Here is an 11,686-nt window from a genome sequence, read left to right on the forward strand (position 1 = left end):
CCATATAACATCACATTCCTACATATAGGAATGATGAGTACTAATGCTAATGGTCCCAGTTAATGAGCTCTTACCTGTCCTTAGTAAAAGCATTCTCCCTGTAATAATGGCACCTTCAAATAAGCTTTCTATACCTCCATTCTTCCCGCTCGAATATAAAAAGCTCACACATTTGTCCCTCCTCTCTCTCAACTCACTCCAATCTCAACCAAGATGGCAAACCATGGCGTAGGAGAAGATCAAGAAGCCCTCTTCCACTCCTCCCCATGTGCCCTCTACTATGTCGAGAGCCCCTCCACCACCTCCCACGGCAACAGCCACCCATCGGAATCCGCCTTCCTCTCTCCCTTCCCCCATGAGACCTTTAGTGAGAACCGCAACTCTCGTGAGGCCTCCCGTTTTACTCTCTCCCGTTACTCGTCATCACGTGGATCCAATAACTCCTTCCTCCATGAGAAGAAGGTAGCCTATGATGTGCAAAGCACCGATAGCCGATCTAAAGGCGGCAGCCACCAGGTTCTTCGGATTGTGACAGGACAGGAGGGAGATGATAGTGAGAGTGGGGGGAGGAGAAGTGGACTTTGGAAGTTCTTGTCCTTGGACCCTTCTTCCTCTTGTTGCTGCATCATGTTTCAAGTGATATGGAGGCTAGTGATGAGTGTGGGATGTGCATTTCTTGTGTTCTTCTTGGCAACTAAGCCTCCAACACCCAAGATTTCCTTCAAGGTATACTCTGACAGCAAAAGGAGTACAAGTTTGGAGAAAAAAGATATGGGCCTGTTTGAAGAACATGATTCTTGCACAATAAAGCTCATTTATTTAAATATTTTTCACATGCAGATTGGAAAGATAGAGAGATTTAGCCTTGGAGAGGGGTTGGATAGCACTGGAGTTATAACTAATATCTTAGCTTGCAATTGTTCTGTCGACATGGAGATCGACAACTACTCCAAGGTCTTTGGCTTGCACATTAGCCCACCATCATTGGAAATGGCTTTTGGGCGTATGATATTTGCCAGCTCACAGGTAGAGCAATGCTGATTTCAATAATAAAATTAAGCTTATTGCTGGATTCAATTTAAGTGGCTGTTATCATGACTAACCATTTTCTAGCAACTCTCAGAATGATGGAGCACTAACACTAAACAATTATGTAAGTAAAACCATCCCACCAACCATACTAATTGAGTTTACTTTTCTTTGTTCTACTTTCATATTCCAACAGGGGGAGGAATCCTATGTTGATAGCCAAAGCTCCTTGGCCTTGAGGCTCTATGTGTCTGCAAAGAACAAACCAATGTATGGAGCTGGTCGAAGTATGCAAGACAAGCTTGAGTCTGGGCAAGGTCTCCCCATAGTTGTGCATGTGAGATCAAGATCCACTTACAGAGTAGTGGGGAATTTAATTAGGCCGAGGTATCATCATCATGCAGAGTGCCTCCTCCTCCTCATCCTCAACAGTGCATTTTATACCCAAATCTATAATAGCACATGTTCAATTGCGAGCTATCATGGATAGAGTGTGAAATACTAGCATTTGCACTATTATCATTTTCTCTTGCATAATAGATGAATTGCAGGATGTGCCATTATCAAGTGTATAAATGAGTTCTATATAAGTAATTGGGGTTTGCCGATTTAAGGGGGAGCACTAATTTTCCTGATCGAGATATGTAAGCTCAAGATTTCTATGCAAGAAAAGAGTAAACTTTAACTCAATATTAAGATTGAGTGAGATTCATTAAATGAATACTTTAAGAATAATGTTACGTCTACAAATACTTTACAAATAAAGATGACGTGGTATTATCTTGTTCATTAATAGTGATTGTTATGTAGTAGAGAAAAAAATTATCAATGATTGTAAATTATTTAAAAAGTGTTTATGGGCATAAATAAGCTTTATTTTAGTTAGGAAGGATGCATCTATTATTTTAGATGGAATATCTACATCAAGCGGGGAAACAAATAAAGTGTGAGACCTTCTTTTTATTTTTTTTAACGGATCATATTAATTATAGATTAGATAAAAGAGTTAACTTTCTCTCGGCTATATAAGGTTGGACATTAAAGTCAATCTTTCTGAAAAATATAAGCATGAGTTTTAATTATACATATATAGCTATTTGAAGAAATAAAATTACCAAATATAAATTTTGATATTAAAGAGAGGAATTGAACCATGACTTGTCTAATAAGCCGGAAACACCCAACTACTAAACTTTTTTTTTATTTTTTTATTGTCAAAAGAAAAAAGATACTCTCTTTTTGCTACTAGACAACTGATAGGCGTGATCATTTAGGTATAAACACAAGACCACGTCGTTAAACTTGACCCTTTCTGAAAATATTATGACACTTCCCTAAATGCCCCTCCTCCCTCTCCCCAAATTGCACCCGCACCCGCCTCCGACCTGCCCCCGCGCCCTCTCCTCCCTACTCCTCTCCCTCTCCACTTCCCGCGCTCTCCCCCAAGGCCAGCAGCTCCACTCCCACCTCTTCAAATCTGGATCAATCCCATCCTCTTCTCCTTCCTCTCCCTTCTCCCTCCTCTCCAACCACCTCATCACCTTCTACTCCCGCTGCTCCCTCCCCCTCCTGTCCCTCCGCGCCTTCCTTGACCTTCCTTCCCCTCCCTCCCCTCCCTCCTGGTCCGCTCTCCTCTCATCCCTCTCCCAGAATGGCCTCCCTTCTCTTGCCCTTTCCTCCTTTCGCTCCATGCTACTCGCCGGCGTCCCCGTCTCCGACCGCTCCCTCCCCTCCGCCGCCAAGTCCGCCGCAGCCATAGCCGCTCCCGCCCTCGCCCGCTCCCTGCACGCCCTCGCTGTGAAGTCCCCCTTCGCCGTCGATGTCTTCGTCGCATCCTCGATTGTTGACATGTACGCCAAGTGTGGCCTTCTCGCTGATGCACGGCAGATGTTCGACGGAATGCCCCACCGGAATGTGGTCTCTTGGTCTGCCCTCATCTGCGGCTATGCCGACGGGGGGCTCAATGCCGATGCGTTTGATTTATTCAAATCTGCGCTTCTCGATGGGGTCGAGGTTAATGATTTTACCTTCTCCTGCGTCGTCCGTGTATGCGCGGCTTCGACCTTACTCGACCTCGGGGCACAGGTCCACGCCCGCGCCGTCAAGGCAGGCCTCGATGTGTCCCCGTTTGTTGGCAGTGCTCTCATCTCGCTTTACTCCAAGTGCGGCATTGCCGAGCATGCCTATCAAGTGTTCGAGGAGATGCCGGAGCGAAATCTAGGCGCTTGGAACGCCGTCCTCATCGCCTCCGCACAGCACGGCCACATCACGGCTGCCTTTGAGAGGTTCGAATATATGAAGACTGCTGGGTTCCGCCCTAATTATATCACCTTCCTCTGCCTTCTTACAGCCTGCAGTCACGCGGGCCTCGTCGACGAGGGGAAACGCTACTTCGCCCTTATGCCGGAACACAGCGTCGAGCCAGGCCCCGAGCATTATGCCGCCATGGTCGACCTCCTCGGACGCACGGGGCGCATTCCCGAGGCTCTTGTCTTCATCGAAACAATGCCAATGGAGCCGACGGAGTCCGTCTGGGGCGCGCTTCTGACAGCCTGCCGCATCCACAAGGACGCGGACACTGCAGCGATAGCTGCAAACCGGCTGTTTGCAACTGGATCACGCAGCTCCGGCGCGCACATGCTGCTCTCCGGCACGTACGCAGCCGCAGGGAGGTACGTCGACGCAGCTCGTGCCCGTAAGGCTATGCGGGACTGTGGTGTGCGCAAGGAGACGGGGCTGAGCTGGCTGGAGGCTGGGGGAAGGGTGCACACCTTCGTGTCCAGTGACCGGAGCCACTGGAGAAGCGAGGAGATATACAAAGTGTTAGAAGAGGTCGGGGAGAGGATGGAGGCGGCCGGTTACAAGGCGGACACGAGCGGGGTGTTGCGGGATGTGGACGGGGAGGAGAAGGCGGCAGCGGTGAGGTACCACAGCGAGAGGCTGGCCATTGGGCTTGGATTGCTGATAGTGCCTGAGGGGGTGGCCATAAGGGTGATGAAGAACTTGAGGGTGTGCAATGACTGCCATACTGCGATTAAGTATCTTAGTAAATGCACTGGAAGGACGGTGGTTCTCAGGGACAACCACAGGTTTCACCGATTTGAGAATGGCGAGTGTTCTTGTAGGGATTTTTGGTGAGCGGCATATTAGGTGAAAGGTAATCTATTGCCTGCCTCTCTTTTTTTCCCCCCTTTTTTCCCAACCCATAATTCTTTGGAAGGAGGAGTAATTTGGAAATCCAACAAAGCTCACTAATTCATTCTCTGTTTCAAGAAAAACTAAAGGTGAACAATGAGTTGAGTGGTAACGACGTTGGAAGATTCATATTTTTGGTATCATGACCTATTGATGACGTTCCAACTAACCAAGCGTTAATGTCATCATGCGAACATAGGTAAGTACATTCCTCAAATATAGAAAATACAATCAGGAAGGTACTGTGGATTAACAAGGCAGAGTTAATCCGTACAGGCTACAGCCAGTCGAAGCTGTCAAGTATTCCAGAGGATCTGCTCCCTATTGGGAGAGTAGATCTGATACTTCATTTTTGTGCGAGAGTTATATTAATACTAGAAAGTGACACTGGGGTGTACTTTAGTATCTTCGACGGACCTACAAAAGGTTGTTTTAAGGAGGACCTACGTCTGATCGCCATGCGTGTACTTCATGCAAAGGGCTTTCACGCACTCATCTCCTGGATGATCTACACATATACATGAGTGCATGATGGTATAAGGTGAAGCGAGGACATTATTTGAACTACAAGCAAATTAACAAACTTAGCTTCGTCATAAAACAATCCCCCTCTCTTTTATAGTATCTTACTCTCTCTCTCTCTCTCTCTCTCTCATCATCTCTGCACCATGTTTACCTTGTGAGGGAAGAAAATTGCAACCAAAGAGACAAAAGTTTGAGTAAAAGACAGTAAGACTATCTCTCTCCAAGGTCCCGCTCCAAACCGTTCTCGTTAGACTTCTTGGATACCTCTCTCCATCAGCTTCTCCATTTTTCAAGCAAAGTTCACAGCCATCGCCATCATCATTATGTCATCTTCTTCATCTTTTCCCCGTTCTGAATTCATGTTAGTATATATATAGAGAGACAGACAGACAGACAGAGAGCTAGCTAGGTCCATTAATTCTTCTCAAATTAACCACTTGGAGATCCAGGACTCATCCACTTCGCATTACAAGTTGGCACAAATGAGGAAACCGGACGCTCCGACAAAGAATGAGACAAAGCTAAGGAAAGGGCTGTGGTCACCGGAGGAGGATGACAAGCTTATTGCGTACATGCTTACGAATGCGCAGGGGAGCTGGAGTGATGTCGCGAGGAATGCGGGCTTACAAAGGTGCGGTAAGAGCTGCCGTCTTCGATGGATCAATTACTTAAGGCCCGATCTCAAGCGCGGTGCTTTCACCCCTCAAGAAGAGGAGTTCATCGTTCACTTGCACTCCATCCTTGGCAATAGGTTCTCTCTCTCTCTCTCTCTCTCTCTCTCTCTCTCTCTCTCTCTCTCTCTCTCTAATCATAGTTGAGATATTATTCAAGTAGCTAGCTGGTCGACGTCTTGACATAGTTGTACAACCTTTTGGTATATTCTCATACACATGCATTAGATAACAATTACATGCACATACGATTGTCATGCATCCACCTAGGAAAAAGCTGGAAGATTATAGAGACGAAAGCGGTACATGGTCATAGCTTTTACCTACTTGGTTTTCTAGATGATAGTGTGGAGATTCCCTTCTACGTAATAGTCCATTATCCATATGCATGATCATGATAGCTAGCCATGCATCTTATGCCACATTTCTATGTCTATTCTAGATGGTCTCAGATTGCGGCACGTCTTCCGGGGCGCACCGACAATGAGATAAAGAATTTCTGGAACTCCACCATTAAAAAGAAGCTGAAGGATTCATCATCTTCATCTCCAAAAGACTATGAACATGAACTCAAGCCCATGTACATGCACTCATCATCATCATCATCATCATCATTGTCATCACCAGTGCAAAGTTGGTTAATGAACGGACACTACAACCTATCGGCGCCATTGCCAGACGCAAGTTGTGGTTCGATTACCATCGAAAGTGATCCATTCCAAGGACCCACTTCTTTAACACGAGTTGCAACTGGTTTGGAGGATGGTCATTATTGGAGTACCCCTCATGGGTTGGCCATGGGGGGAAGTAGTCCTACAAGAGGAGGATATGGCCTCTTTGTTCCTCCTAAGGAGAGTATACATATAGATGCAAATCACACAATAGATAACATGAATACTGCACCAATCACTAGGGATGTATATTGGGATCTGGGTGATAACGTCAAAATGGAGTGGGATTTGGAGGAGTTGATGAGAGGCGTCTCTTCTTTTCCTTTCCTTGATTTCCAAGTTGAATGAATGAACTCTCTCATCATTCTCTTCTCCCACCTTTCCTCCAAGCGAAAGATTGCTACAACCACCACTCCCCCTTCCTCGAAGGTTGGCCAGTGTATACATAATTAAGATTATTCTCTTTGCCTATCCCAATTCCATAAAGGTCGGTGTATTATGTTGATAAATTTTTGGTTCCTCTTGCATGCACATAAATGGAGTATGTACACGTATGTAATGCGATCACATCAGAAAAGGAATAATTTCTCTTTAAGGTGTCTCTCTCTAGCTGATGGAATCATCTTCTTCTTCTCACGAAGGGAATATATTTTTATTGACAAAGTTGGTTCCTTCCAAGAAACACTTGACATCAATGTATTGATGCAGTGTCCGTTTCGGCAGGTCTTTCATCATGGTGGCATTAGGCAATATTTGCTAGATTCCAGCTTCTTTTTAAGACCCTTTTTTCATTTATTAACACATGGACAATAGCGAACAAGTTACTATCATGGGGGCTTGGATTGACAAGAGAGCCGTGGAGACACCGAGTGTTATCCTAATACTCTTGTCGATGCCATGGTGATAGTAACAATTGAAATGTGACGTGTTTACAAGAGACGACGATGCACTCGTAAATGACGTTACCTTCGTCATATTAATACAGAGAGCAACTAATTTTAGCGAATTATTAACCACGTTTAAAAGGCCAAATAGGGGAGAGAAAAATAAATGATAATTTCTAAAAGGATAAAATAAATTTATATTTGAAATAATTTACACTAATCTTTCCATGTCTGCTCGATGTCCTCTATCATCTTTCTAATCGTGCTAGTGCTCCTTTTTTTTTTATAAAAAAAACACTCATATTTCATCATGGTGAGGTACCAACCATGTAAAATATAATAGCATATTAAACGATTGCTTACATCAGTGCAGAAAAACTTAAGTCATGGTGAAAAAAAAAAAAAAAAAACTCAACAGTTACATCAATAAAGTTGTACAGTGTTTAAATTAATGATGAAGTTGTTGTATTAGTTACATGGCGCAGGATAGGTTACTAACTTAAAAGACAAACATGCTTAAAACACAAGATCGGTTGCTGGTATTTCCTTTAGCTGCTTGGAGGCTTACAATTCTGCAAATCAGCTTAAAATTGAAGTATTCAAAGTAGCTTAAAAACCACAAGGAGATTAAAATGCAACTGCTTATTGCCTTACAAGACTGCTTGTAAACTTATTACAAGACTGATTGTAAGCTTACACCTCATAAACTAGCTTCAAAAAAGATAAAGTCTGTACATAGGCTTAAAACCTTACTGCTTAATAGTTTACAAGGTTGATGATAGACTTACAAGCCCACAAACTAGCTTTATAAATAAAAAGTTTTAAACTAGTTTAATACACAAGGCTGAAATGCTAGCTTACAAGACCTATTGTAGTCTTATAAGCCCGTAAGTATACAAACCAGCTTAACCCACTTATCCTTAAGTCCACAATTTATTCCTAACTAAGTTTAAAACGTGAGAAATGAGAGATAAAAAGTCAATAAATATATGTTGGAAAGTATAAATTTATCCCTAAAGTGACTTGCATATATTTTCAATATCTTATTCACATCCACTCCTCTATCACTATCCCCAGAGATCATTAGAAATATATATATATATATATATATACCGAATGGATGGGGCCCAATTCATTGGAAGGGGAATCGGGTAACTTGCATTAATAGATCAATGTTTTTACTCGTTGATGGTTATTATCAATAAGTTCAAAGCATTTAACTATTTCATTATAACAGGACTGCAAGAAATTCATGTAATCCATCGAGATGCAACTTCCCATAAAGTATGAATGGGGGGATAAACTACAATTCGACTCGTTCATGCATTCAGTTGGATGTGTACTAGACTATAGATTGCGTGCACTTTACACTTCCAATTGTGTCCAAAATTGAATGTAGATGGCGCATAGGATTTAGATCCAACACGATTTGGATTAATTGGATGCACATCCAATAATTTATCTACACTTAAACCCAAATAGAATTTACCCATGCTGAATCTATGCTCTTTGGCCTTTGGGTTGGGGGTGAACACGGGTAAAGAAAATTTAATCCGATTCGATTTCTGTATTTGAGTTTTGTCGGATATAAGTTAAAAAATAAATTTATATCCTAACAATGTATATGAATATGGTTATGAGTTAGAGAGTATTAATTAGTAAAATAGTAATATAAAAGACTATTTCAAAAAAAAAAATTCTTATGATTCCTTAAATCTAATTTTTTTTAACATATATGATATATAAAATTCTTATAAATTTACAAAATTAATATGAATATACTTAATATCTGAACAAGACCGTAATTATAATTAGTAAATATGACAAATAAAATTACTATCTAAATGCGAAATCCAAATCCAAATATACATTAAAAAGTAAAAATAAAAATATAATTTATCACTATCCGAACACCTATAGCTAATCAATCATGTGGGAGCTCCAACAACCAAGAGTAAAGGTGATAATAGCCTTTCTCCGTTCTCACATTCACACATCTTTGATCAAAAGCTCGCTTCTCTTAGAAGCATTCTTTGGCACCAACTACTCCCACAAAAGAAGCAAGAAGACGCCATCTACAATGCACCACCAGAAGGCCCCCTGTCACTCTCTTATTCCCCCAGATTATTATATACAAGTTAGGATGAGAAAGAGTACGACGTCCGAAGTATCGATCGATCCGTCAGTCAACTCCTTTGCCCGTCTCTCTACATGGAAGCAGAACGACTAGTCCACTAGTTTAATTTGCATGTCCCTCCTCGCACTTCCACAGACTACAACAATCCTACCTCTGTGGGCCGCCCTCCCTTTATATACTTCTACTAGTCTTCGGGGAGAGAGAGAGAGAGAAGGGGTTTTAGAGGAAAGGTTTAATCCGGATCTGGGTTTGGATTTGGGATCCCGTAGATGCTGCAGTTGCTATTCGCGGTGGCGTTCTCGGCGGCGCCCCTGACGCTGTACTTGCCGCCGGTGCGGAGCCTAAGTCTATTCGTGGAGGCGGTTGAGACGATGGCGAGGGAGGCGGAGCCCTATTCGCGCAGCGCGTACGCCCGAATCCGACGCGGAATCTCCCGTATCCTCACTGCCTTCACCCGAGCCCTCAGGTAGGAGAGTGAGGAGATCGAGTTTTTCTTCACCCCCCTTTAATAAAATGTTGGAGGTTGTGATTTTGCCAATTGGGAGAATTTTTTTTTAAACCTCTTTTGGATGAATTATTGTCGATTTTGATTACATTTGATGTATACACAAAGATATGAATCCACTGCGGCATTATACAGTTGACACAAAAAGCTAATCGCTTTCCACTCCCTCTTGATATATTTTATTTTTCCTGAAATTATTATGTGCAGTTCTGGTATATTTACCAATTGCATGCGAGCATTATGGATCCTGATCACCGTAATTAACATTCAGAGTTTATGGAGGTCCACTCAAATTATTGGCTTTTTTTTGTTTGTTTAAGAAATCTTAATTCCTTGCAGAGAGACTTAAGAATCCTTTTAGTCCATCAAATTTACTTTATAAGACGATGAGACCCATATATGAGGAATTGAGTATGAAAAATGGATAGAAGATGCACAGATATATTTACTTGTCTTGTATCAAACAATAAGATATGAAAAATATATAGGAAGATGATCAAATGTACTTTATGTATCACTTGCTTTACTCAGGCAATCAAGTGCTATAGGAGTATTACAATCAAACTCTTGCTAGTTTTTTTTTTTTCAACCAAATCTTATAGCGGATCTTTCACTGGAAAGGTACACTACCATGCAGAGATCTTACCAACTTAACATACTAATCCTGCACAGAGAGTGACACATAAGTAGCTAAACAGAGGTCTCTCTGTTATCAAAAGCACATACATAAGCATCTCCACCACTATATTATCTACCGCTATGACAGATCAATCAGAGATCCCATATGGAGATCGGCAAGTTTAGTTCTTCATGCAAATCCTCGACATACAAACAGCCGTTGACGCCTACCGGATCTTCCTCCATGTCTCGCATCTCCGCCAACACATCCCAGTTGAAGTTATTCTGATCGAAATCCAACATCTGTGAATCTATTCCGCTGCTCTCATGGGTTGTTGCTGGCAACTCTGAGTTTCCATCAACCTCACCACACTTAGGTACATTGACTTCCTCCTTCAACACACCTATTTGCTGAAGGAACTCCTTGAGATCAATCTGAGGCTTCTCTGTTTCATTGGCTACTTTACTGAATGGTAAAGGTTCCAAATATTGGAAAGAACTAGGACAAGAATATGAAGAAGAAGAGGAAGAAGAAAAGGAAGTAGAATTAGTAGTAGTAAGGGGAGGAAGAGGGGGAGGAGGAAGAGAAAGTTTAGAGTTGTTGAGCTCTTGAAGCTTTTGATGAATGACATGAACATTATGCTGAGCATTGAGATTTAAAAGACCACAAGAAGGTATCAGTGAAGAGAAGTTCTTGGAAGGAAACCACTTGAGCCTTTGCGCCGCCTTACCAATGACAGCGGAGTTGATATTGGCACGGAGGTGCGGTAGGTTGACGTACGCGTCGGGGCCGTAGAGCCTACGGGCGGCCTCGTCGTAGGCTAACGCCGCCTCCTCTGCGGTGGCGAAGGAACCGAGCCATAGGCGAGTCCTCTTTTTGGGCTCCCTGATCTCGGCCACCCACTTGCCCCAAGTCCGCTGCCGGACGCCGCGGTACTCGCACGAGGCATTCTGAGGCCCGCCTTTGCCGCGGGTCGGGCCCTTCTTCCACGGCCGAGGAGGGGCTTTCCTAAAGTTCTCCATGGATAGGTGGAGGTTAGTAGTAGTAGTAGTAGAAGTAGTAGTAGGAGTGAAGTGGGGAAGAGGAAGAGACGAGTGAAGTAGAAGGGGAGAGAAGGCGCGGGATAAGTAGTGAGAGGAGTGGTGTTTGGTTTAAATGTTATCACGGTTGGTTATTTCGAAGGCATGTGACCGTTAGGCATCTCTAGGTGGGCATTCTTCTCCTCGCAATCTTAAACTTAAACCTATATCAATTATATTTTCATCAAATACAAAAAAAGAAGTGAAGAAATTCTGTAAACCGAAAACGGCAATAAAAAGGAGTAGCCGGAGATAAAGGTTTAACATGAGTACACGGTTTCGAGCTTAATTTTAGCTTGATATCTCTCATGCTTAAAAGTTAAATGAAATGCTTGTAAACGGATGAAGCTGGATTTCATCAGGTCCATTTA

The 11,686-nt window shown here is 42.9% G+C and overlaps 4 protein-coding genes across 4 annotated transcripts; 3 read left to right on the plus strand and 1 right to left on the minus strand.

Annotated features, from left to right (window-relative positions):
• The first annotated feature begins 70 nt into the window (after positions 1-70).
• On the plus strand, positions 71-1,765 carry LOC140798148 (uncharacterized). Its single transcript, XM_073151912.1, has 3 exons — positions 71-726; positions 841-1,026; positions 1,226-1,765. The coding sequence occupies exons 1-3, from the start codon at positions 214-216 to the stop codon at positions 1,517-1,519; spliced, it is 993 nt and encodes a 330-aa protein (XP_073008013.1). The 5' UTR covers positions 71-213; the 3' UTR covers positions 1,520-1,765.
• Positions 1,766-2,298: 533 nt separating this feature from the next.
• On the plus strand, positions 2,299-4,216 carry LOC140789476 (putative pentatricopeptide repeat-containing protein At5g52630). The gene has a single exon (XM_073139224.1). The coding sequence runs from the start codon at positions 2,368-2,370 to the stop codon at positions 4,165-4,167; it is 1,800 nt and encodes a 599-aa protein (XP_072995325.1). The 5' UTR covers positions 2,299-2,367; the 3' UTR covers positions 4,168-4,216.
• Positions 4,217-4,498: 282 nt separating this feature from the next.
• LOC140789559 (transcription factor MYB83-like) lies at positions 4,499-6,686 on the plus strand. Its single transcript, XM_073139345.1, has 2 exons — positions 4,499-5,500; positions 5,863-6,686. The coding sequence occupies exons 1-2, from the start codon at positions 5,232-5,234 to the stop codon at positions 6,437-6,439; spliced, it is 846 nt and encodes a 281-aa protein (XP_072995446.1). The 5' UTR covers positions 4,499-5,231; the 3' UTR covers positions 6,440-6,686.
• A 3,671-nt stretch (positions 6,687-10,357) lies between these two features.
• On the minus strand, positions 10,358-11,258 carry LOC140786154 (dehydration-responsive element-binding protein 2E). The gene has a single exon (XM_073134391.1). The coding sequence runs from the start codon at positions 11,256-11,258 to the stop codon at positions 10,389-10,391; it is 870 nt and encodes a 289-aa protein (XP_072990492.1). The 3' UTR covers positions 10,358-10,388.
• Between the last annotated feature and the right edge of the window lie 428 nt (positions 11,259-11,686).

Source organism: Typha latifolia, chromosome 1, assembly GCF_019914945.1.
Source record: "Typha latifolia isolate L0001 chromosome 1, TyphaL0001v2, whole genome shotgun sequence".
Lineage (NCBI taxonomy): Eukaryota > Viridiplantae > Streptophyta > Magnoliopsida > Poales > Typhaceae > Typha > Typha latifolia.

Bases quoted from the DNA above. Each gene is read 5' to 3' on its own strand.
- LOC140786154 (XM_073134391.1), bottom strand. From the start codon at position 11,258: ATGGAGAACTTTAGGAAAGCCCCTCCTCGGCCGTGGAAGAAGGGCCCG.
- LOC140798148 (XM_073151912.1), top strand. From the start codon at position 214: ATGGCAAACCATGGCGTAGGAGAAGATCAAGAAGCCCTCTTCCACTCC. The intron at 727-840 runs GTATACTCTGAC...TTTCACATGCAG, and splicing joins CACCCAAGATTTCCTTCAAG to ATTGGAAAGATAGAGAGATT. The intron at 1,027-1,225 runs GTAGAGCAATGC...ATATTCCAACAG, and splicing joins TGATATTTGCCAGCTCACAG to GGGGAGGAATCCTATGTTGA.
- LOC140789476 (XM_073139224.1), top strand. From the start codon at position 2,368: ATGCCCCTCCTCCCTCTCCCCAAATTGCACCCGCACCCGCCTCCGACC.
- LOC140789559 (XM_073139345.1), top strand. From the start codon at position 5,232: ATGAGGAAACCGGACGCTCCGACAAAGAATGAGACAAAGCTAAGGAAA. The intron at 5,501-5,862 runs GTTCTCTCTCTC...TGTCTATTCTAG, and splicing joins CACTCCATCCTTGGCAATAG to ATGGTCTCAGATTGCGGCAC.